We start from the raw sequence: 26,099 nt of genomic DNA on the forward strand, positions 1-26,099 counted from the left end.
TAATCCAGCCTAGAAGTAACAAATGCGAGACTTCCCATGATGCACCTCTTTCCTCTCTCCTCCTCTCCCTCTCCATCTGTATGCATTTTCATCCCAGTACTGCATGTTACTAACTCGACATCTTCTTTCTCCCGTAGTTTTGTGCTTTCTTGTCTCTCCTCTCTCTTTCTGTTGCTTTCAGCAGGTATTTCTGCATCCGGAGCTGCAGAGACTGGATCTGTGGTTGTAGGCCACCTGCTGCCCCTGTGTTCCTGCTCGATAACTGCTACTACAGTTGTTGTTATTGGCTTTGTTACTATTATTGTCATCATTATTACTATAACTATCATTCCTATTATTACTTTATTACTATAACCACTACCATTACATTATTACTATTTTAAAATTCTAGGTGGAATTTGCATTGTGCTTCCCTCTCTCCTGCCTCTCTCTCTCTCTGCCTCTCTCTCTATTTCCTTGCCACTGTCGCTAATTGCTTGCTCATGGTGGGATTTGTTGGGTCTCTGTAAATAATGTTAGAAAGAGTACGGTCTAGACCTGCTCTATAGGAAAAGTGCAATGATCTCTTTTTCTCAATTTATTTTTTAATAAATTTGCAAATATTTCTAAGTTTCTGTTTTTTTATGTCAAGATGGGGTGCTGAGTGTACATTAATGAGAAATAAAATGAACTTTTTTGATTTTAGCAAATGGCTGCAATGAAAGAAATGAGAAAGGGAAGGTTAGATATAGGTCTATAGTTGGCTAAAACCCCTGGATCAAGAGTGGGCTTTTTAAGAAGAGGTTTAATTACAGCTATTTTAAAAGACTGTGGGGCATAGCCTGTTAATAAAGACAGATTGATCATTTCCAGTGTAGAAGTGCCAACTAAGGGTAAAACGTCTTTAAGCAGCCTAGTTGGAATGGGGTCTAAGAGACAGGTTGATGGCTTAGATGAAGAAATCATTAAAGTTAATTGAAGAAGGTCGATAGGAGCAAAGCAGTCAAAGTATATATCAAGTTTTACAGCTGTTTCTAAGGTTCCTGTGTTTGAAGATAAATCGGTACAGGTTGAAGGCAGAACGTGATGAATTTTATCATTAAAGAAGCTCATGAAGTCATTACTACCGAGGGCTATAGAAATACATGGCTCAGTAGAACTGTGATTCTCTGTCAGCCTTGCTACAGTGGTGAAAAGAAACCTAGGGTAGTTTTTATTTTCCTCAATTAATGATGAGTAGTAGGCTGCTCTGGCTTTCCTGTATGTTTTAAGACTATCTTGCCAGACTAAACTCTTCCAGGTTGTTGGAACGCCATTTCCTTTCAAGTTTTTGTAATGCTAGCTTTAATTTGCGGGTTTGGGGGTTATACCATGGAGCTAACCTTCTTTGTTTTATTATCTTCTTTTTTAGAGGAGCGATAGAATCGAGTGTCGTTTGCAGTGAGCCTGCAGCACTATCAACTAGATATACCAGAACAAGGTCGAGGGTGTTGTTAAAACAGTGAGTGGCTTCATGTACACTCTGACAAAAGCCAATCAAATCTAATAATGACATAAATGCAGTACTAAGGCTATCATTTTCAACGTCCACATGAATATTGAAATTACCTACAATAATTACTTTATCTGGTTTAAGGACTAAACTTGATAAAAACTCTATAACAAATAGAATTGGCTGTCGTGTTTTCCAGGTCGGGTGAGAAAGACTAACAACAAGGCTTTCGAATGAGTTATTATTTAGTTTAGGTTTAGGGTTGATTAATAGGCTTAAGATGGCTGCAACTCCACCTCCTCGGCCGGTGCCTCGAGGAATGTGAGTATTAATATGACTGGGCGGAAAGGATTCATTTAGGTTAACATATTCTTCATGACCCAGCCAAGTTTCAGTACGACAAAATAAGTCAATATGATGCTTTGATATTAAATCGTTCACTAGTACAGCTTTAGATGACAGAGATCTGATGTTTAAGAGTCCACATTTAATTCTCCTATTTTGTTGTGCTATTTCAACGTTTTTGTTTAGGTTTTTATGTATAACTCCTCTTCTGTTAACTTTTGATTTTATTAATTTAAGTGGTCGGGGGGCAGACACCGTCACTAAGGAGTTTTGGGTGGGTAACTGCTCTGGAAGCGCAGAGAAGCGTGTAGGACTACAACTCTGCCTCCTGGTCTCAACTCTGAGTTGTCATGGTTTAGGTCCACTAATAAAATCAGTCAGATTTCTGGATATGAGAGCTGCTCCATCCAAAGTGGGATGAATGCCGTCTCTCCTAATCAGACCAGGACTTCCCCAAAAAGTCCGCCAATTATCTACGAAGCCCACATCGTTTGCTGGACACCACCTTGACAGCCAGCGGCAGAATGAAGACATGCGGCTAAACATGTCAGGTTTGGCAGGGGCCCAGAGAAAACTCCGGAGTCCGACATTGTCTTTGCACACACCGACTCAACATTAACTTTAGTGACCTCCGACTGGCGTAATCGGGAGTCGTTACTGCCGACGTAAATAAAAATCTTACTGCATTTACGTTTATCCTTAACCAGCAGTTTTAAACAGGATTCAACGTCACCCGCTCTGACCCCAGGAAAACATTTGACTTCACGTTTCTCAAAATGGAACTGCCAATAATCAGAGTTGCTTTCTCAGCAGGTGTGTCGCCGAGTGGGGAGAACTTGTTATAAGCGTGAACAGGTTGGTGGTGAACCGTGGGCTTCTGCTTAGTCGCCCAGCATCATGAGCACATGGAATCTCTTGGCTTCCATTTTTAAATCAATATATTAGAAAATAATAAAAAGCTATCATGGGTTTATAGTATCAACTTCGTAATCAGGAACTTTTGTAATAAGCAAGAGACATCTGATTTCTGAATGAAAAGGCAGCAAATTATGTGTGGATTTCCTGAATATAAATAATAAAACATTTAGCCATTAAAAGATCTGTTTGATCTGCAATGTCCACATATTTCGTAATGAAAATATGGCAAAATTGTTATGTGTTCATGAGATAACAAAATAAAATAAGAATTATGGCCTTCTTCCATAGTTTTGTATGTAACAGTGGATCAAGACAAAGACACAGAGGGACACTGACAGGATTGAATCACCAAAATAATTAAACAAAACAAAAAACACATCAAATTTTTTACTCTTTAGCCTTGTAGTAGACAATAATTCTGGTTTTTAAGAACCTTTTTTTATTGATAATGCAATGTTTTGGTCACAGACCCCTCTACCAGGTGTGCATTAGGCTTTCACAACATTTGAACGTACCTTTCCAGAAATAATGTCCTGGTTACTAAGGATAATTCACAGACTTTCATTTGGAACTATTTTTGGCTGAAGATAAATTATGGTGAAAACTGTCCATCCTATTTTGTGGAATAAAACCAAACCAAATGAATATATCTCTCTATCTATATATATATTTACATTACATTGTTAAGCAACATGGCCGGTTTGTAAAACAACATGATCCTGAGACATAACCCTGACAAATCTGTGCTTTTCTCTAATTTGATCTCAGCCTCAGGCAGCCTCCCTAGACAGGAAAATAGGATTTGGTGCAGAGGCTAATCCTGAGATAGATACATCATGTCTGACAGGGAAACATTTGTGAGGAGACATTTCTATCCTTTTTGAGTCTGGGCAGGCTAAAAAGTCAAATCAGACTTAGCTTCTCTTCAGAAACATACACTGATAACATAATTCTTCAGAAGTGATACATAATCTTTCTCAGATTTCACGCAACCAAAAACAGGGTGTTTTTGATCATGTGAAGACCAGCTCACTGGGAATTTACTTCCCTGTGGGAGAATTTCGGGCACAATGAAAAGCATTCATTCAGCACTAACTGTCATTATGTGCAGCAGCCACAGATGATCCTCCTCTCCCTGTGGAGAATCCAGTCTGTATGAGCCACCTCTGGTGAGTCATAATGCCGCAGAGAAGTGAGAGGGTGATTGTGCTGCAGTCCGGCCTCATTCGGGACGAGCCCTCTGCTACAGTGCCATCTAGTGAGTGAACTGTGAAACTGTGAAATCTGCATGACAAACCAGTCTGTCCTTCCAAAGCACCAGTGGACTATATGACATCATTATTACATTTACCTTTGATAAAGTGCTAACACTAACCTTCATCTCCACAGGCCTTAACGCAGCTTGTTCTGACATGAAGCAGCGTGTTGTGGATTAAAACAATTTGTCATGTGTGATTCATAACCCTGCTGTGTCACAGACTCACTGATGTACAATTTCATGACTTTCTATACTTAAGACAAAGTGTTCCATGCTCTGAAACTGTCCTTTTATTGCTGGTTTGATAATGTTGTTTTCCAGTCTGGTTTCCATCCACCATCTCATGCAATACATTTATTAAACAACTTGCAAAATATTGGACATTCTGCTGCTGTACATTCCTCATGTTAAGTAAACCATTTGTAAACTCCAGTGCTGTGCAGTTCCTTAACCAGAGGACTTATCCAGTTTATTGGACTTAGCCCTCGCCAGATGGCTTTAGTGTTTCCAGGGGAGGTCTGTTACTTCATTTTCAAATGCTGGTGACATTAGTCCCCAGATTAAAATTCTGGCCCTGTAAAGTATGCAAAGGAAAATTACCCAAGACCAGAACTTCTCTCTTAATACCACTGGCCTGGCCTCACACTACAACCTTGTGACACGGAATCTGCCTGCAGATTACGGCCTCGAGGCCAAGAGGCTTTAGTGTCAGCTGTGGATAAAGAGAAGCAGGCTGACCTGCAGTCACATCACAAGGAACGTCACCGTCTACAGTATGTTTTAACATCTAATCTACGTTATCTTTTCAAACTGATAAATATTGTAACACAATGTGCATTTGCGGTAGATCATGGAGCCAAAAATCTGTAATATACAGTATATCACCGGAAAGTTCTTACTGTGCTGTTTCTGTAGTGAAAAAGCATTTATATAATCAAACAAAACCAATTAAAAGAGGAAAAACTCAAATAAATACCAATTAAGTGCGGTGCTAAAGGGCCTAGTTGCTATTTAATACATTTATTTACAATGTGCTGGTGATATTCTATTTTTTTTTTTTAATTGTCAACAAATCCCATGTGCCAAGCAAAACCAACAGTGAATGCATCTACTAACAAGTATTGTGTGTGTATGGCCCTGTTTCCTCCTGTTTAACGTTTTAGAAACTACAGTGGCCAGCTGAGCCTTTTTAAAAAATGAAACTATATATCTGTGAGGTGTTTTTAAAGATTTACATCTTCCAACCAATGGGCTTGGAGCTGAGAGCCGCAGACAGCAGGGAGGTCAGAGTACTGTACTGAGAGACGGACTACCGCTGTTGCTTTGGGTCATTTCATGCCATTTGTTGAGTCTTCATGCTCTTTGCACTTAAAACTGCTGCAAGCTTGACTTGTTGTACTAGCAGAGATTTACTGACATCTATCAAACATTTCAGGACGCTGTTAGAGAGGGGAGTGATCGATGATCTCCATCGGATATCACCGATGTTCCTGAGGCTCCGGCTGCCTGGACATCTCGACCGTTTTGCAGTACAAATGGCCAGGGCCAACATTTATTAGTTAGTTATTGATGGGAAGACAACCAAAATGAGTCTAATGGAACAATTTGACTAAACTGAGTTTCAGAGATCAAGGATAAAGGTTTTACTGATTGTTTGGCATAAAAATGATCACATTTTGAGATGCTGTATTCAACCCAAAGTATCAGCTTTCACCTGCATTAATAAAAAAAAAGCCCACACAATTTGAACCCCTGCTCCAAACTGCGCTCATTTGTTCATTTGGCCCAGTCTTTCAATGCAACGGAAGAATTGTCTTAAAAACTGTCTTTTGCCACATTTCTGCAAACATTCTGTGCTTTAACTGTCGACATCCCTGTAAACCATTTCCTGTCCTGTGTCAGTACTGATCTCACCCAAAGAAATATGTCTTGGGTCTGGACTTAAAGGAACCCTTCACAGACCCCTCCTGCCCCTCTGGGTCACGGAACGACGTGCTGTGGACAATCTGCGACGTCTTCAAGCGGAGCTTCTGCAGTTTGGGCTTCATCCTGCTGAGTGAAGACTTCCTCCTGAGGGGTTTCTGTCTGGGTCGAACCTCCCCGTCCACAGAGTCACAGTCATTGGGGTTCAGCAGCTTGAGGGGCTTCAGGTTAGACTGGAGAACCTTGGAGAACCTCCAGCGGCCTCCATCGCTGCGGTCTGCGTTCTCTGAGTCAGAACGCTCGTATGCTCCTATGATGTCCTGTATGTCCACACTCACACTGTCAGTGAGGTACTGGCAGGCCTTCCTCCCACTGTAGTCTCTGATCTCCACATCTGCGTCGTAGGCACCCACCAGGAGCTTCACCACCTCCATGTGGTTGTGCATGGCAGCTAGGTGCAGCGGCGTGTAGCCAGTGTTGGATCGAACATCAACACTGATGGGAATACTGTGCTGTTTGGCAAAGCTGATAAACAGGGCTATCAGCTCCGGCCTGCCGTGCTTGGCTGCCCAGTGCAGGCAGGTGAAACCAGTGATGAAATCCTTCCTCAGGACGAGGCTGGGCTCAGTTTTGAGGAGGCGGTACAAGCTGTCCCACTCCCCATCCGAAGCACACATCATCCACTCGTGTTCCAGCGGGTCCAGAGTGACTGAGGTCCTGTCGTCATCCAGGTTGGAGGAGAACAAGGAAGCCGAGTCACTGTCCCTCCTGGAGGACAGGTAAACTGAGCTGCGTAACACCATGCTGCGCCTCACCTGGGGGGAACTGTTCATCATGACCTTGATGAAGTGTTTGCGGCTGCCTTTCGGGCTGCCGTTTCCTTCACTCCCAGACAAACTATGTGTATCCAACTGGCCTTCATCCTGCCCTTCGTCTGACTGCGGCTGTCTGGATCTGTGCTGGGATCCTCTTGAGGTTTGCCGCCTGGTCAACACATTTATCTGCTCCGCTTCCTTCGGGCCTTCTACTGACAGAGACTCCGTCTCAACCTGTCTGTCTCTGGGACTGCGTCCAGCAGTAGCTGAGTCTACCTGTCCTGTAGTACCGGTTTGTACAGGCCCAGGCAGGGTGAACGTCGATCCCACCGCAGGGAGAGGCGAAGCTTCAATCACTGCGATTTCTGGTATGCCAGGCACTTTTCCAACCAGCTCCTTCTTGGACTGCCTCCTCTCTCTTCGAAAGCTTTCTCTGTTTCCCATCTCACCGGAGCTGCTGCCCACCTCCTCGACTATACAAACAACTTCGCGACACTTACTTTTGTCGTCTGTTTTGTCAGGCAAAATGGTTGCAGGCAGGAAATCATGCGGTCTCACCTGGTTGTCATTTCCGGAACTTGAGGCAGGTAAAGTTAGTGTTCGTTGCTGGGCTGGAAGCTCCGCGTCACTGACCGGACTGCTGTCCGCCCGCTGTGAAGCTGCGGGAGAACGGTGAATGAGTTTCTGTTGATTTAAAACTTGCACTGGTTCCGTTTCTGTCCCACTGCTCACACTCGAGCTTTGCTGCTTCACTGAACCGCGAAACTTTTTCTTCAGGCAGACGTATTTAACTCCACTCTCAGTTTTTACAAAAGCAATGCCGTCAACGTAGCTTTTAAATCTCTCACGGGCCGCCGCCTTCTTCTCCGGCTCCTCCGGGAATACAGCCTTAAACTGCTCAATTAAATCCGTGTTTTTCACTTTGCCCCCTTTCTCCTTCACAAAATCCAGGATTGCCTCTTGCGTACACTCGGCGGCCATTGTAAACAATTGTGAGTATGTTCACTTAGTTTTAATACGCGCTAGCGGCGGGACAACGGTAAAAGGAGCAAAACAACATGTAAACACGCTTCCCTGCCGAACCGTCCATACCGACATATCCACAGGAGTATCCCTCGGTGTAGAAATGAATAAAGTAGAACCGCTAATGATGCTAAAAGTGTGAGGCAGAGCTTTCCCCTGCGCTTTAGTTCTAGCGTTCAGGCGTTCTCCGCCTCCTAGCAACCGAGTGCAGGAACCTGACAGTTGCGGACCGTACCATTTAATCTGTGGGGGGTTGAATGGTTAAAAACGTAATTGCTGTTGCTAAAAAAATAATAAACAATTTAATTTTTTAAAATGATGGACACTTTCATTAAACATGTTATGTTTTTAAAAATGAGATAGTAATAATACATTAGACTAAACTTGTGTTTTTCCCCCTCTAAAGTGGTCGTCAGTGACAATGGTATTTCAACAGCTTTGCATGACACCAGCTGTTGCAATAGTGCAAGTTGCTACTTGAAGAAATAGGTTATTGATCTGTTTTTAATGAATCATGTGTGTACAGTTTGTTATGGGAAAACATGGACTGGTTTCTGTGTTGCACAACAGGACTGAACAAGTCTGGCATAGCACCGGCCTGAGTCAGCCAGATACTCAAAACTGCAAAAAAGGAGTAGATTAATGTTTCCCTGTCATTTTAGAGAAAGGATGTGTCAGGTGATGTGAAGGATCCTCGGTAAAGAAGTCCCGAGGTTGATGGCTTATCTTAGAGGTCAACAATCTTATGATAAGGGGCCACGGTGAAGCACTCGGGAGTTTCTTTAAAGCACCACATGTCCAGGTTTTCCACTGTAAATCTACTCCTGAGTTTTATCCTGCATAGATCTTATGGAACCCTCACAGTGTTCAAAATGTAATTGATAAATAGATAAGTCATTATGAAATAAATAATCATATAAAATAACTACAGACAAAATATATGTGTGATATTACGAAATGTTTATTGCAGATCAGTTTTATTTCTTCGTAGCAGTTTTATTTATTATTAACTATTCATGCCACTTTTCGTCAAAAACTCTTTGTCTGTCAGTCAAAACAAACAAGATAAAGAATTCCAAAGGAGGCAGATGTTGTACTTGTATCGTATGTACCTAATTCTGACCATCATCCAAATGTAGTTTGAGAAACTGAGCTAAAAGACAAAAATTCAAGATTCAGACTGCTGAACATGTGGCATTTCTCATGTTTAACACAGGCAAAGGGTGGGAAATGTTCAACTAAATGAAGAAACACAGAAAATGAGACTTATGAAGGAATCTATTGCCCCAGTGCATGCTGGGAGGGTTCCCAACACACCTACCCCATGTACCTGCAATCACATGATCAGCACTCAGCCAATCATGGTCATGATCATGGTTTCAACTCTACTCATTTTGCCTTTATTCCAAATTAAGTGCACACTGTTACTGAAGATAACTTCCTCCAGAATCAACACATCTGCCCCCAAACTGCTTTCAGACTCACATTAGCTGGATGAGAATAAACAGGATTACTTGCTGCTGGATTCAGGGACAATTGACAATGTTATGCAAGTGAAAAATAGCTTAATAATTGAGAGCAGTCAAATTCAAATGTATGTTTACTCACACTATATAAAGATGACTGAGAACCAGTAGTGGCTGCCTGCAGGTAGGAAACAATCAAAAATCTAAATAAACACAGAAAATGGTGCTTGTAATGTGAAGTATGCTTGATTTGTAGTGCTGCGAGGGCCCTCTGAAGACCTGTGCTGCAGGCTCACGTTTATTAACCAGGATTATGTTTCCATCTGCTGTCACAACAGGTGATCTACAAGTGATCATCATCGGCCGGATTTCAAACAACGATGCATGCGGAAATCAACACCTACTGCTCAACGTCAGCAAAACCGAGGAGCTGATCGGGATTTTAGGAAAAAGGAGGCAAAGACACCCCCCTGTCTACATCAGCGGAGCTGAGGCGGAGCAGGGGAACAGGTTTAGGTTCCTGGGAATCAGCATCACAGAGAAGCTGACATGGACAGAAAATGTGCGTGCCGAGTTCTTGTTAACTTTTAGAGAGGAGCAACAGAAAGCATCCTGACTGGAAACATCACACACTGGCACGGGATGTGCAGGGCCAGGACCGGAGGGCATCGTTGGTATCAGCATTCCAATAAAGGCTGTTTGTTACTAGCTGATATTAGGTTGGTTTAGCTGGTTCTATTTTAGTTAAGATAGAAATGATCTGGCTTGGTGCAAAATATATGGGTTTATATAAAATAGTTTTACCAAATATTTCAAGTTTTTATTAAAAACAAAATCCACAATCATTACATTTCACAAAACACAGCACTCGGTTCATCCAAAGCAGTGTGTCATTGTGCTGTTTGTTTCAGAGACTTCAGAGCTGGAAGGATGTCGTCCAGGTCACTCACTCCTGAAAAACACACACACACACACACACACACACACAGTACTGCTTCAGCATTCTCAGCCACATGATGAGTGAAAAAGACAGAACTCAAAACCAGGACCTGTTGCTGTGAGGTGACATGCTGCCTCCTGACCCAGAAAGGACAAATGAGAGGATTAGGTCACAGTTGGAGGGAGGTGTGGCGATCTAATGCTGCTTTAAATGTCAGTAAAGTGCGGAGCGCCTTGGTTACAACGCATGTCATACAACTGCAACCTCGCCGGTTCAGTTTTGTCTTTTTCAGTCTGAAGTATGTGCACAGTATTCCAGCTAACATGTCATTTTAAATGCACCACATGTGACATAACTTTGACCTATGACTGTAGCCGTATAATACGACACATTTAGTTCTCTCTTTAAATGTCACAGAACTCTGTCTATTAAAAATACAAAAAGGGGCAATTCCAGCGTATGGAAGCTGTTGTCACTTGTACAAAGTGTCACAATCCAACTGACAGAGAACTTTAGTTTGTAAAAAATGCTAATTATCTTACTGTCTTGCTATTAAATAAATGACCTGAGTGGGGTCGTATTTGATATGTCAAAGTTTCGATAGTATTTTGCATCTATACATACATCCATAACATTCATTTTCAGTAACTTTTGTACAAAGTTCATGTGTCACTCACAGGATTTGAATCCACAATGTCATTATTACAGTGGGTACGGAAAGCATTTAGACCCCTTTACATTTTTCACTCTTTGTTTCATTGCAGCCATTTGCTAAAATCAAAAAAGTTCATTTTATTTCTCATTAATGTACACTCAGCACCCCATCTTGACAGAAAAAACAAATGTAGGAATTTATGCAAATTTATATTAAAAAAAAAACTGACTGAAATATCACATGGTCATAAGTATTCAGACCCTTTGGTCAGTATTGAGTAGAAGCACCCTTTTGCGCTAGTACAGCCATGAGTCTTCTTGGGAGTAATGCAACAAGTTTTTCACACCTGGATTTGGGGATCCTCTGCAAGTCTTCCTTGCAGATCCTTTCCAGTTCCGTCAGGTTGGATGGTGAGCGTTGGTGGACAGCCATTTTCAGGTCTCTCCAGAGATGCTCACTTGGGTTTAGGTCAGGGCTCTGGGCCAGTCAAGAATGGTCACAGAGTTGGTCCAAAGGCATTCCTTTGTTATTTTAGCTGTGTGCTTAGGGTCATTGTCTTGTTGGAAGGTGAACCTTCGGCCCAATCTGAGGTCCTGAGCACTCTGGAAGAGGTTTTCTTCCAGGATCTCTCTGTACTTGGCCGCATTCATCTTTCCTTCAATTGCAACCAGTCGTCCTGTCCCTGCAGCTGAAAAACACCCCCATAGCATGATGCTGCCACCACCATGTTTCACTGTTGGGATTGTATTGGGCAGGTGATGAGCAGTGCCTGGTTTTCTCCACACATACCGCTTAGAATTAACACCAAAAAGTTCAATCTTGGTCTCATCAGACCAGAGGATCTTATTTCTCATAGTCTGGGAGTCTGTGTTTTTTGAAAAACTCTATGCAGGCTTTCATATGTCTTGCACTGAGGAGAGGCTTCCGTCGGGCCACTCTGACATAAAGCCCCGACTGGTGGAGGGCTGCGGTGATAGTTGACTTTCTGGAACTTTCTCCCATCTCCCTACTGCATCTCTGGACCTCAGCCACAGTGAGCTTTGGGTTCTTCTTTACCTCTCTCACCAAGGCTCTTCTCCCACGATTGCTCAGTTTGGCTGGATGGCCAGGTCTAGGAAGAGTTCTGGTCGTCCCAAACTTCTTCCATTTAAGGATTATGGAGGCCACTGTGCTCTTAGGAACCTTGAGTGCTGCAGAAATTCTTTTGTAACCTTGGCCAGATGCGTGCCTTGCCACAATTCTGTCTCCGAGCTCCTTGGGCAGTTCCTTCGACCTCATGATTCTCATTTGCTCTGACATGCACTGTGAGCTGTAAGGTCTTATATAGACAGGTGTGTGCCTTTCCTAATCAAGTCCAATCAGTTTAATTAAACACAGCTGGACTCCAATGAAGGAGCAGAACCATCTCAAGGAGGATCAGAAGAAATGGACAGCATGTGAGTTAAATATGAATGTCACAGCAAAGGGTCTGAATACTTATGACCATGTGATATTTCAGTTTAATTACATTTGCATAAATTTCTACATTTGTTTTTTCTGTCAAGATGGGGTGCTGAGTGTACATTAATGAGAAATAAAATGAACTTTTTTGATTTTAGCAAATGGCTGCAATGAAACAGAGTGAAAAATGTAAAGGGGTCTGAATGCTTTCCGTACCCACTGTAATAATGACATTGTGGATTCAAATCCTGTGTGAGTGAAACGTGAACTTTGTATCTGTGATCAGTGCTTAATGTCTCAGGTCTGTGTTTCAAAGTCTTGAATTCAAATCAATTTATTTTCAATTCAATTTTATTTATATAGCACCAATTCATAAGACAAGTTATCTCATTGCACTTTTCCTGTAGAGCAGGTCTAGACTTGACGCAGACTAGGTCTGATGATCCATCTGAGTCGGCTTTATGAAACACTCCTCTGAGGCATTACTTGTTTAAATATTTTGACACTTAAATTTAGCACAACTGCTGTCAAATATATGCAGAAATAATATGCAACTGGCATCAATTACAAAGAGTTTCACAACAGCACAACACGAGTGGAGACAACGTGGTTTTGGCCATTTTTGAAGTACAGCATTCTCTCCCACGTGTTCCAGCTTGGTAAAACCTGACCGATAAATGGGCATGGCTGATGCTTTAGCTTATCACAGATATATCACTATCAGTCTGTAAATGTCAGTACAGAAATCTCAAAGAAGTGTCCTCCAGAGAGCACTGACGAGCCGCTTTTTACACTGGAATTGTCCCGCTCACTACATATCTTGATATCTAAAACAAACTCAAGGGATCCTTCTCAAAAATGTTATTTTATGTTTGTTATCAAAAATGAATATCTGCCGATATTACAATAATCAGATTTTTTTGACTCTCAAATATTGATATCAGCCTCAAAAATCCAGTGTCAGTCTGCTACTAGGTCTTTTTGAATGTATTTGTCATGTGTGGTGCTCTGGTAAAGATCTTGTGATGAAATGCTAATAAGTCAAGTAAAATAAGGAGTAAGACAGCTGTCATTGTGTGTTTATTGTGTCATATTTACCTAGAGTCTGTAAAATTTCCATAATGAGGCCATGGAAAGCGGGGAAGAACTCGTCGTGCTGCTTCACTTTGACGATGATACTGGAAAACAAAAGTAAACACGTCAAGGAGCAGTTTGGGTTACAGCAGCCCTGCAGTAAAACTGCCTTCAGCTGCTGTGTCTGATATTCCAAACAATATGTGTGACCTCTGTATATGTGAACCTGTCAACGTCAACATCTGACAGCAGATTATGGAATCCAGCAGTGTTTTCAGTGGAGGACACCAGTCTGGCCACCTGGTTCACCACCTCAGCAGGAGGAACCCTGCTGTCTGACACAAAACCACAAACATCAACTGAACATTTGTAGCCCATCGTATCACTTCATTCCTGCATAACTACTGTACAAATATCCAACACCGACTACAGAACACATTAAGCTCAGGGTCCAGCTGAAGGTTACCTAGCTCTAGAACATCTCGGAGGTTCCTCATGGTGTTGGTCATCTCTCCCAGCCTGGTGTAGACCTCGTTCATACGTGGGTACACTCCGCTGAGGGAGGTCACGTCAAACAGCTTCTGGAAGTGAGACACCATGGAGCCCAGAGTGTATCGAGTGGGACTCCTGAGCACCTAGCAGGACAAACAACACCACAGGAAACACCCTTTTAAATAAGTAGGCTTCACTGGAGTCTACCCTGTCCTGGATCAGCCTTTGAGAGCTGCTGCAAACAACCATCAATGCAACGTGGAGTGTATTTAGCACCATTAAAAATAAATGTAAACTACCTTGAGCAAGTAGCACAGAGTCCTACCTTCTCATTATCAGTCGAGATGTTTTCCAGCATGGTGTCCACCAGCAACATCATGTCCTCCACCTTCACTGCTTCTGCAGCATTACAGCCACCATCAGACAGCTGCCCGGGCATCAGTCTGCCAGTCAGTTTATTTAAAGCCCGTTGGAGATCCTACCAGCACACACATACAAGAATTCTACTCTGGTAAAAAGGTAAAGCAGGTGTAGAACCTTTAGGAAAACCTCCCACTTTGACTCTTCAAAGCAGGTTGTTCGGGACTGACTGAGCTGTGTCAACTATGATCAGTGAGAAACTACACAAAGCTCTCTTATTCTATTATTCCCCACCAACTACCCTGGTGGGTGGCGACGCTGAAGCCTGTGGGCAGGTAGCGTTTACCTTCAGTAGGTGGAGCTGCTGGGCCCAGACCTCCAGTGAGGGGAGCAGAGTCTGAAACTCAGCCAGCTCCAAACCAACAGAGGAGGATTTCTGTCTGTGCAGTCGTAACGGAGCTTTGGGATTGGTCACAACAGTACTGATCTCATTCAGCAGCTGGAATTCAGGAGAAGAGATTGGAAGAAAAATCCTGTTAGTTATGTTCAGTTAAGAAAGGACAGAACCCCAGTCAAAATAAGACAGGAAATATTCAGCTAAGACAAACAATATGCTTACATGGCGATAGTGGGCACACAGACTGGCCTCTGTAGCTTGGCCACTGATGTTCTCACTGATCTCAGTGGTGTTGTCGTCTTTAGGCAATCTGCAAAGATGGTTGGTACTGTACGTGAGTGGCGTGCTTCTGATTAGATCAATACCTGCATACTAAAGCTCCAATTCTTAAAGAGTCTGGCCCTTCAGTCACTCACCCAGTGTGACGAGACAGATCTGTCCACTGTGCTTAGGAAAGCCTAAGGACAGTTTTGGCAAGTGAAGTGTACTTGTGATGCCTTGTCACAGTTCATAAGCCCTGACAGATGATCCATCCTGCAGTAACACTTGAATGCAATTTGTTTCAGATGTACTAATTGTTTTAGTGTTGCTGACTGATAACATACAGTTTGTAAAAACAACAAAGACTGATGTTTCCGCTATTATGAGGCTACAGGAATAAGCCATTGCACCATTAGTTTTAAGTGTATATCTTCATTCTTTGGATAATGCTAGTTACCTGCAGTACAGTTACTTGACATACTGCTTGCCTACCTGACAGAACTACTGCACCTTTGAATGAAAATGGTGAGTTCTTAGTTTTGACATACAAAATAAAAACATTATGCTTGGCATTCAAGTGGTTAAGTCACAAGAATGATGTTACTAGGCAACTGATAACAAAAATGGATATAAAACAGTGAATGATTGTCTTTCTTGCTTTTAACTTGGACAAAAAAAACCCAGAGTGAATGAAAAAAGGACACTTTTTTTTTTAAAGGAACTTCCTTGGGTTTCAACAAAAAAAAAAAAAAAAAAAAAACTCGGCATACGTCACAACTTGCAAAACTCAGAGCTATGAGAACATTTACACTCAAAGTCATGAATACCACATCAGTGGATGGTTCAAATGGACTCCTACGAACATGGTAAGCACAACCACACCTGAAGGCACCGTATACATCAGATACACAGAGATGACTGTGCTGCCAGTGCCCTCATCACACCTCGGGTACAGTGAGCACTAGGCCAAATTCCAAAGAGATTTACAGCAGTCGTTAGCGTTCCTACCTTGTGTTATTGTGTTTGTTTAACCCCTCCAAACGGATGAGTTTGTGTTTATAGATCTTCACTTCTTTGCGTGTCGGCCTACACAGAGGAACACAGTCAGCATGAATGCTGACATGACATGACATGCATTTGCTTCAAGCTGGATGAACACACACCTCGTCTCCAACTCTTGCTTCAGGCGCTCAACCTCCCTCTTTAGCTCTTCTATTTGAGTTTTGCTTCCCTTTTGCTGTTCTTGGAACGCCTTGGAAGAAATGCAAGTATTACCTGCTGCTTTAGGGAAAACATATCTGGAAATGAATAAACGTTTGTCAGGTTACCTTCAGAATGGTTTTGAAAGATGGACTAACATTGCTGGATGCCTTCTTGATTCTTGTCTGATGAGCCGCTTCAGATGCTTCTGGTTGTCCTTTGACAGATCTGGGGTGAAAATGAACAGCTTAGTACAAGCAGAGGCAACAGTGTCCACTGCTGGCTCTGATCTATATGGTTTATGAAAGCCAACACCAACGCAGCTATTTCTTGAACTAATATTTTGTGCCTATATCAAGTGTCAGATGTGAAGATCCATAACATATCTGTTCCTCCCTTTAGGGAGATCTCCAAAGATGTCTGATTTACATGTATCTTTTTCATCTAGCAGATATTCCCAACCATTTCTGCTGCTCAACACAGCAATGTCTACTTGCGAGCCTTCGTCAGAGTGCATGTCTATGAGTTGGGAGCAGTTCAGTTAATTTTCTTGTCTCACACTGTTTCATTTGAATTATTTTTAGAGCCCTGACGAGGTAAAACTATGCTATTTCAAAAGAAAATCAGAGATAAGTTGACGTAGTTTTGTACAGAAAATATTAGTTTTTTTTATTTCCTACCCCAGTAATAATCTTGCAATCCCTTCGATTTATCCCCCTTGTTGGGGTCTCATCCCCCAGGCTGGGAATCACTGAGCCTGACAGGATGCAGCCATTGTAAACATACTGCCAGGTAGATCTGGCCTTCAGTGAACCAACCAAGGCAGCATTCCACTGAACTATGCCACCTGCCACTACAGCCTCGTAAGAACATTTCAAAGCATTTCAAAAATATTACAAACTATTAAGTCAGTGTTGGAGTGTAATTCAAAGTGCTTTTTTTTGTAATAAATTAGACACATGATTCACCACACAGCATTCTTTTTTGAAAAGTGTCTTCAACAAGAAGACACATTTTGGGAGGCATGTGTTACCTGAGCTCATCCATCAGCTGAGTCATTTTAGTCTCATAGAAGTCAATCACATCCAACAGCCTGCAGATAGAAGAACCAGGAGAAATGTAGCAATCAACTCATCACAGAGACCATTTTCTGTCTGAGGAAGACATCAAGATGCAGTTGAAAGCTGTGGAAAAAACTAGTGAGTGGACCTTAGAATCCGAATTCTTGAAACACTCAACAGTTTGAACTGCAATGTTCCTCTAATGTAACTCTAAAATGGCTACGCCTCACATATTTCATGCTGCTATAGCCTAATGGAACCATTACTAACAAAATAATCAATATCTTTCTTAAAATCACAATGTGCTCATATTTTATGAGCCAATAGAGAGAATAATTATTAAAGGGGCCATATTATGCTTTTTTGGGTTTTCCCTGCCCTTTATTGTGTTGTACTGTATAGCATTTTTGTGCATGTAAAAGGTCTGAAAAGTCACAAAACCCAAAGTCCGTGCCAAAGGGAGGTCTTCTCTCCCACAGAAAGCACTGCCTGACACCAGCCTGAAATGCCTCGTTGGAATTCCACCATCTTGTTCCGTACCTTGGTTACGTAACCAAGGCACACATTTGTCATTGGCAGCGTGGCTCTGAGCGTGCCCGAGTACAGGGACGCGCTCAGGACTACTCTTCAAGTTTTTGGAGGTTGTTCAGTATGTCTTCCAGAAAGTGCTTTTTTGGTTGTGAAGGAAAGTTAGTTAGTTTCTTGATGGAAAGATGGCTTTACTTGTTGCTAAAGTAACCGCTAACTACTGCTAACCGCAGCTACTCTTAGGTCTGTTAGCCATGCAGCTAGCGCTATTAGCTAGCTGACTCTCGGAGCCCGGGCCTGAAAACCTCCTCCTCCCGGAGGTCCAAAGCTCCTGTGTGTGTAAACACCAACACTCACTCGGGGGTCTGAGTCCTGGCAGTCAGTTAATCTGACAGGACCACTAGCTGCATGGCTAACTGAGCTAACTAGCAGTTAGCAGATACTTTAAAGCTTAAAGCTATCTGTCCAACAGTAAACTCTGTAAATCACAGAGAGTTGAGGCAGAGCAGCCGAAGGACATCAGAGAGAAAACCAGAAAATATTTTCTCCATAAAATATGAATCAGTTTCACCAAAATTAATGAATAAAGTTATAAGTTGTGTTTTTGTACAGTAAGCAATAAGGCCCAGCCCCCAGAAACACTCTGCTCCGGTGGCATCTAACGTTATCGTTTTTCCAACCTAATTCTTGTCTCATTTGTTAAAAACTATTAGATATAACAGTAAATTCAGTGCTCCATATTGCTATTTTCCAAGCTAAGCAACTGTAGCTGTCATTGCCGTCCAAGAACACAATGCGGCGGCGTGCAGCTCACAGCACTGCGTGTATAAAGAGAACCCACAATTCCGTGCGGCAGCAACATTTAAAGCGACGCACCATTTGGCCGTTCACGTAAAGCAGACTCAGAGAGAGAGAGAGAAAGCGTGTGAATATGGAAAGGTGTGGAAGTGATAGATCTGCATTATATCCGCTCTTCTCTATGAAACGTCTGTATCCTCACTGCGCTGCATTATTATAAACTATGATGAACTGGGTCACTTCTCTCGCCCATCCAGGCGCTGTCTCTCCCTCTTCATCTCCTTGCAGTTCTCATGCATTAGTTCCTGCTGTTGGCTGTGTAGCTGCTGTGGCTGCTTTGACATACAGTATGATGGTGTTTAGGCTACTGTCTGCTGTAGTGTAAAACGTTCTCAGATTTTTCTTAAAAACTATTAGATAAAAGTTATCCTGGCCATTCAAATGAATAGAAAAACATGAATATTGCGCACCATTTAGTGTGAAGTCATTATATAGACTGACTTTCTCTCACCCCCTAATGTGACTGACTTCCAGCGTCCCTGCCTGTACTCCTTTTTTTATTTCCATTCCAACCTCATTAATGAAGTAATATTTTTGTCCACGTTTATACGGCCTGCATGAAACAACACTGTATAACAGTGAAAAAAGATGGGCTTTTTGTAGTTTTCCTTCTGAACATTGTAGTTTCACTATGGCAGACCAACGTCAGTTACATCTGTCGGAGCCTAAGTACAGTCGGATTTTCTTAGCACTGCGGTTGTCTATTCCATATGAATTCTCCTTCACATTTCCATTGAGGTCAAGGAAAAGTGTTTAGGAAAAGACATATGGGGGACTTTTCGTCCGCAGTCCTGGTTATGGTGGCTCACACGTCCCTTGGCAGGCTTCCGGGAAGTTGGCCAATCAGATGAAAGTGGGCTTTTAGGGAGGGGGGCCTTAAAGAGACAGGAGCTAAAACAGCTTCTTTCAGATAGAGGATGAATTGAGGGATGGTATAAAGGGCCAGTATAAGATAATAATAAATAAGGATTTTTTTGAACTGGGAATCATGCAAAGCTACTCTAGTGGAGTCCCAGAATAAAACTATAGAGCTAGAAATGAGCATAATAGGTCCCCTTTAATGGTTAATTTTGTCAAAAAGACAAAAGGAGGCTACTGTTAGTCAGTCATGTTCTCACTGTTTGTCTGCTGGGGAGTTCTGCTGGCTGACTTTGTTGCAGATGCGCTGGAAAGTCTGACTCTGTTGAGCCAATCGTCGCTCTTCTTCTTTGATGGTGAAATAAAGTTTTCTCTGAAGCTGAGCTGCTTCCTCCCTCTGTTTAGACAGTTTCTGCTCCAGAACCTGACACAGTTTCTAGAAAGATGAAACAAAGGTCTCACTGAGAAGACGATATGATCTGACTGAAGATCATATCTGATGATGGACAATATTCACTATTATATCTATTAGTCTATTTTCATCACAAAAACTAAATCATACAGTATCCCCCTGGGAGAAATACATTTTTGTGAAGGTGGATTTTTTAAAAAGCTATGTGATCCTTGCACAGATAATAATAATTTACTCACATGTATACATTACCCAAGATAATAAATCATTTATGTAAACTTGTGTGTAATCTGAGAAGCATATCTCAGCCTTTAGTGGCTTGTTATGCAAGTCTGTTGACATACCTGTGTTTCTTGTTTTTCCTGCTGCAGTTGTTGTGTGTGGCTGTGCTGCTGGACAGCCTTGCCGAGGTAGCGGTCCTCCAGGTCCTGGACTCTAGTCTTCACAACGTCCAGCAGCCCCTCCAGCTCTGTGGCCCTCTGAGACTGTTGAGCCGCTCGACTCATGTGCTCATGAACCTCCTCTCTAAAGACACACACACAGAAAAGGTTCACTCTCACAATGCAACAAGTGCACTTTTTTCACCTGCTTCATTCTTCTACAATATATTCTTCTACAAATGTAGTGGCAGTTGTCGAGCAGGAACACAGGGGCAGCAAGTGACACACAAACACAGATCCAGACTCTGCAGCTCCGGAAGCAGAAATACCAGCTGAAAGCAACAGAAGGAGAGAGGAGAGAAACAAGAAAGCACAGAACTACGGAAGAGAGAAGATGTCGAGTTAGTAACATGCAGTAATGGGATAAAAATGCATACAGATGGAGAGGGAGAGAGGAAAGAGGTGCATCATGGGAAGCCTCCTGGCAGTCTAGGCCGATGGTGCCTGACCATTAAGAGCGTTGTAGGTGAGGAGAAGCATTTTAAATTCTCTTCTGGATTTTACAGGGAGCCAGTGCAGAGAAACTAATATTGGAGAAATATGATCTCTTTTCCTAGTTCTTGTCAGTACATGTGCCGCAGCATTCTGGGCATTCTTAAGGCACTTATTTGGGCAGCCTGATAATAAGGAATTGGAATAGTCCAACCTAGAAGTAACAAATGCGTGGACTAGTTTTTCGGCATCATCTTGAGACAGAATGTGCTGTGAATGAAGGCAGTCCTTGAAGTTTGTTTCATGTTGGAGTTAAAGGATAAATCCTGATCAAAGATAACTCTGAGGTTCCTTACGGTGGTGCAGGAGGCCAGGGCAATGCCATCTAGAGTTACTATATCTTTAGATAATGTGTCTCGGAGGTGTTTAGGGCCATATTGCCTAAAGGAAGCAAATATAAAGTGAATAGAACCGGTCCAAGCACAGAACCTTGTGGAACTCTGTGACTAACTTGGGCGTGCACGGAGGACTGACTGTTAACATGTACAAACTGAGATCGATCTGATAGATAGGATTTAAACCATCTTAGTGCGGTTCCTTTAATGCCAATTACATGTTCCAGTTTCTGTAATAGGATGTGATGATCAGTGGTGTCGAATGCAGCACTAAGATCTAACAAGACAAGTACAGAGACAAGTCCGTTTCCTGATGCAATTAAAAGGTCATTTGTAATTTTCACCAGTACTATGATGCACTCTAAATCCTGACTGAAAATCCTCAGATAAACTATTATTTAGATTTAACACTGTAATAGGCTTATAACTACAGTATTTATTTTGACTAAATGATTGTTTGCCCAGGAGAAGTTGTGGAGAAATATGACCAGTATTACAGTCAGCTGGTTTCCCTTTCATCACTCATACCTTCATACCTACCTACTTCATACCTGCACTGAGCTAAAGGACTCAGGAGGTGTATCTGTGATACTCATCTGATGCTGATGAGATTAGATGACAGTAGGGCAGGTGGTCGACACACACTGCATATACATTATTAAATAGATACGGACGCATAAGACCCGCAGTAATACATACTGCAGGCATGTAAACACTGGAAAACACCCCCAGCTGTGCTTCCACTGTTTTACTTCAATTTAATTGTTTCATACATTCTCGGAGGATGACATGATGGAGTCTACTACATACTGCTATTTTCTACATTTCCAAGACTCTGTCTCTACTCTGTCCTTTGGATAGCCAAAATAGTGATGAGATGAGACTATAAAGAAGCCCTGATGTTTACCAATGTTTAACTAGATTAACCTTATTCTGCTATTAAACTTCATTGCAGTTTCATTGAAAATATCTCAAAATGATGTCAAGTCGTCCACGTTTGGCCAGCTATTTGTGGTAATAAGAAAGAATACAACAAAATATCAAGAAATAAAAGATACAGTATATTACCAGTAACTGTACAGTTACATAATTTAAGTGTATTTAAGCCTTATTCAAATAAATAAAAAATTAATAACATAAATAATTACATATGAAAGCACACTTGGTTCCTGAATGCCATCCTAATATTGTTACAACAAACAAAACTCACTGCCATTGTAGGGCCTTGGTTCCTCACGCAACACTCACTAATGTATGATTGTTACAATTAAAATGGTTAGGGGTTTTCTGAGAGGGATGAAACTAAAACAAAGCAGTTTGGTTCCTCCTCCAGTTTGTCATGACGTCCCTTTTTCCTGAATTTATTCATTCTTTTTTTTTTTTAGATTATTTTTTGGGCTTTTTGCCTTTATTTGACAGGAACAGCTGAAGAGAGACAGGAAATGTGGGAGAGAGAGGGGATGACACGCAGCAAAGGGCTGCAGGCTGGACTCAGCCCCCCTGAATTTATTCATTCTTAAATGGTTAATTGTTTTAAGCAGGTTTCTTTGATTTATTTGATTTGTCACTCCTCTCTTCAAATGTGCACATTCTGTGTTTTGCTTTTGTGGCAGTTTGTATTTGCATATTGAACATGTCATGTTTTCAATTTTTTCAAATTACTCTAATTTTGATATTTATCAGTAATTTTGTCCCAATTTATCAAGTGCTAGAAATGTCTCATCTCCCCAGCCCTCCACTACATTTAAGACAAAGTGAAGTAAACTTCCTGTATGCCTTCATCAGGATCTACAACATACAGGTCCAACCCCTCTAAAAACTTTACATTTTCTATCTCTCTCGTTCTGTCATTCACCACAAATTATCATGTTGCTGCTTTGGGCAAAAGGTGGCAGTGACAAATTAAACAATGGGTCCATGAACTAGTATAATGCTTTTTTGTTAGAATACAAATCAAAATTTCTAATGGGAATGATTGACTGCTTCATTGTTTGACTTACTTGAGTTGGTTGTTAGATTTGATGAGCTCCTGGATGAGGGCCTGTCTTCTCTCTGAGTCTGTGAGCATCGTCCTCAGAGTCATCCTGATCTCACCAGCTGACTTCTTGTCCAGCAGAACCAAATCTAAGGACACACGGAGAGTCATGCGACAGAGACTTCACTAATAAGGAGCAATCATTTTCAAATGCTACCTAAAATTGGAATTTCACCATGAAAGAATAAACTATAGTACTACTAATACTACTAATGCAACTAAACTTGGTTATATTTCAAGCCAAAAGAAATATGATTTTAATATTCTGCCCAATGTAGCAATTATAGACAACTTAAATCCAAGAACACAAGTTATTTCCTTCAAACACACTACCAATTTAACTAGAAATGGATATTTTGCCAAGAAATTGGAACCATTGACTCTTACCCGAAAGGCTCTTATTCTCTAAGGGATCTGCAAAATGCACTGGCTTAAAACCATGATGCTGCAGAAGTTTATTCACATCATCCCATTCTACCTGCTCCTGCTGCAATAGACAGAAACAACGCATCAGAAAACATCACAGAGCAATGTGAACCTGCTGCAGAAATCTGAGCTCTACCTGGAACTGCCTGTAAGTCCACAGATAAACATATGTCTTATTTCTTGATTGCAAAAAATGTGCTGTCCTGCTGTCCATGTCCATTCTTAAAAGTCCTCCACTCAGCACAAAATTAGCTCAAGAGCATCCCTGTAATCATTGTAGGGCTTGAGTGAATGAGGTGCCTCCTGTCAAAACCGACTAACTTTAGTGATCAGGTTTCTGCAGTTCCTAAAGCTGAAAGGAGCTGCCACTACCGCACCACAACAGTGACTGAAAGGCGATTCCGCTCCTCCATGGTCTCTCTGACCCCCCTCCCCTCAACACACAAGCCTCTACAGCCTCTGATGAGCAGAAGAGCATCATTTGTTAGTGCTGACTTACCTGTTCCATCGTTTCACCCCACTGCAGGAAACAAAACAATATGCACGGCGTTAGTGTTCCGAGGGCTAACTTTCAGTAAAATCCCATTAGCGTTACAATGACTAAATTCGACGCTGGACTCAATTTAAAATTCTGACAATTTAAAGCTGCTGAAATGTCTTTCACGACACACAACTACAAATTAGGGAAATCATACCATGTAGGAATCTTGAGGTTATTGTGGTAAATTCGGCATTCAAGTAGGCGACCAAGCAAGACTTTAATTTTACTGAAATAACGTTAACATTAAACTGCCACATTTTCAATGGAATTCGTTATCAAGCTCTCTCCAAAATGAACACAAATCACATGCACTATATGCAGTTTCTCCACAAATGGTCTATTAACCTAAGTTAAGATAAACTACTTCAATATATCTAAGCATTAAGTAAGCATTTTGGAGCTCGGTTAGCTTCCGTGACGTTAGCTAACAAGGTAATGTTACCACTGCATGTTAGCTGTGAATTTGTTAGTGTTAGCGGACTTTGAAAGTGGAAGATACGGCATTAAGTTACCAATTGTTGGTGTTGCAGTTATCAGCTGCCGAGTTTTCCGATACTGCAAAACAGCAGATGATTTAACTAGCGTTACTATTTACTTTACATTTACTCCACGATACGCCTCTTCCGTCACTCAAACAAGTGTGCTGTGACGTAATCATACTAAACCAATGGGATGTGGCTGTTTGGTCATCAGTTATCAGATAAAACAGAAATATTTTTTAAAAAGTCATCAATTCCTCATCTACATTTTTTTACAGTAATACAATACTAAATACTAATTATTCATTCAATTCAATTCAATTTTATTTATATAGCGCCAATTTATAACAGAGGTTATCTCATTGCGCTTTTCCTATAGAGCAGGTCTAGACCGCACTCTTTATAATATTATTTATAGAGACCCAACAAATCCCACCATGAACAAGCACTTGGCGACAGTGGCAAAGAAAAACTTCCTTTAAGAGGCAGAAACCTCGAGCAGAACCAGACTCAGGGTGGGCGGCCATCTGCTACTGCTGGTTAGGTTGACAGAGAGCAGGAGGAAAGAGAGCATACAGTAACACAATACAAATTCCACATATAATTATTAAAATAATAATAATGATGTAATGGCAGTGGTAATATTAATACTAATAAAATAACAATAGTAATAATAATGATAGGAATAATAATGATAATAATAATAAAACTAATAATAAGATTTGTAGCAGCAGTTGTCGAGCAGGAACACGGGGGCATTTGGTGGCCCACAAACCACTGATCCAGACTCTGCAGCTCCGGAGGCAGAAATACCTGCTGAAAGCGACAGAAGGAGAGATGAGAGAAACGAGAAAGCACAAAACTATGGGAGAGTTAGTAACATGCAGTAATGGGATAAAAATGCATACAGATGGAGAGGGAGAGGAGGAGAGAGGAAAGAGGTGCATCATGGGAAGTCTCCCGGCAGTCTAGGCCTATAGCAGCATATCTAAGGGATGGTTCAGGGCTCACCTGAGTTAACCCTAACTATAAGCTTTATCAAAGAGGAAAGTCTTGAGCCTACTCTTAAATGTGGAGTTGGTGTCTGCCTCCTGAACCCAAACTGGGATCTGATTCCACAGGAGAGGAGCTTGATAGCTGAAGGCTCTGGCTCCCATTCTACTTTTGGTGACTCTAGGAACCACAAGTAACCCTGCATCCTGGGAGTGCAGTGTTCTAGTCAGGTAATAAGGTATTATGAGATCTTTAAGATTTGATGGTGCCTGACCATTAAGAGCGTTGTAGGTGAGGAGAAGGATTTTAGCGGACTTATTCGGGCAGCCTGATAATAAGCAACAATCCAGCCTAGAAGTAACAAATGCATGGACTAGTTTTTCTGCATCATTTTGAGACAGGATGTGCCTGATTTTTGCAATGTTACGTAGGTGAAAGAAGGCAGTCCATGTAGAGATTTATCACTCATGTAAAGGATGAATCCTAGCTTTTTCGGTGACCCTCTGACCGTCCCTGTAGCACCACTATGAGGCCAAAATGTCCTCTTTCCAGTCTCAAAATCAAGAGAAGAATTTTGCATTTTCTTCAGTCACTTTAAACAAC

At 41.7% G+C, this 26,099-nt stretch overlaps 2 protein-coding genes across 10 annotated transcripts; both read right to left on the bottom strand.

Annotated features, from left to right (window-relative positions):
* Positions 1–4,259: 4,259 nt before the first annotated feature.
* Positions 4,260–8,064, bottom strand: LOC122872114 (ankyrin repeat domain-containing protein SOWAHC-like). The gene has a single exon (XM_044187866.1). The coding sequence runs from the start codon at positions 7,709–7,711 to the stop codon at positions 5,903–5,905; it is 1,809 nt and encodes a 602-aa protein (XP_044043801.1). The 5' UTR covers positions 7,712–8,064; the 3' UTR covers positions 4,260–5,902.
* Positions 8,065–10,014: 1,950 nt separating this feature from the next.
* On the bottom strand, positions 10,015–24,683 carry cep70 (centrosomal protein 70). 9 transcript variants are annotated; one of them, XM_044187873.1, is made up of 17 exons: positions 24,537–24,683; positions 23,983–24,003; positions 23,445–23,544; positions 23,023–23,146; positions 20,100–20,280; positions 19,604–19,779; positions 17,072–17,131; positions 16,197–16,266; positions 16,002–16,090; positions 15,847–15,924; positions 14,800–14,887; positions 14,527–14,679; positions 14,146–14,298; positions 13,795–13,963; positions 13,555–13,663; positions 13,353–13,432; positions 10,015–10,171 (listed from the first exon to the last, which is right to left on the bottom strand). In XM_044187873.1, the coding sequence occupies exons 2-17, from the start codon at positions 23,989–23,991 to the stop codon at positions 10,110–10,112; spliced, it is 1,701 nt and encodes a 566-aa protein (XP_044043808.1). In that variant the 5' UTR covers positions 23,992–24,003; positions 24,537–24,683; the 3' UTR covers positions 10,015–10,109. The 9 variants fall into 9 exon arrangements, 8 of the variants coding, with proteins under 8 accessions (XP_044043808.1, XP_044043805.1, XP_044043804.1 ...); XM_044187870.1 differs by having other exon boundaries at positions 16,167–16,266; XM_044187869.1 differs by lacking the exon at positions 24,537–24,683 and adding an exon at positions 24,179–24,449 and having other exon boundaries at positions 16,167–16,266.
* Between the last annotated feature and the right edge of the window lie 1,416 nt (positions 24,684–26,099).

This window comes from Siniperca chuatsi, linkage group LG24, assembly GCF_020085105.1.
Source record: "Siniperca chuatsi isolate FFG_IHB_CAS linkage group LG24, ASM2008510v1, whole genome shotgun sequence".
Classification (NCBI taxonomy): domain Eukaryota; kingdom Metazoa; phylum Chordata; class Actinopteri; order Centrarchiformes; family Sinipercidae; genus Siniperca; species Siniperca chuatsi.

Excerpts from the sequence above, each read along its gene's own strand:
- LOC122872114 (XM_044187866.1), bottom strand. The coding sequence starts at position 7,711 with ATGGCCGCCGAGTGTACGCAAGAGGCAATCCTGGATTTTGTGAAGGAG.
- cep70 (XM_044187867.1), bottom strand. The coding sequence starts at position 23,703 with ATGGACATGGACAGCAGGACAGCACATTTTTTGCAATCAAGAAATAAG. Across the intron at positions 20,281-23,022 it reads AAATCTAACAACCAACTCAA|AGAGGAGGTTCATGAGCACA; the intron begins GTAAGTCAAACA and ends GTGTGTCTTTAG. Across the intron at positions 10,172-13,352 it reads GGAAATTTTACAGACTCTAG|GAGTGAGTGACCTGGACGAC; the intron begins GTAAATATGACA and ends TGTGTTTTTCAG.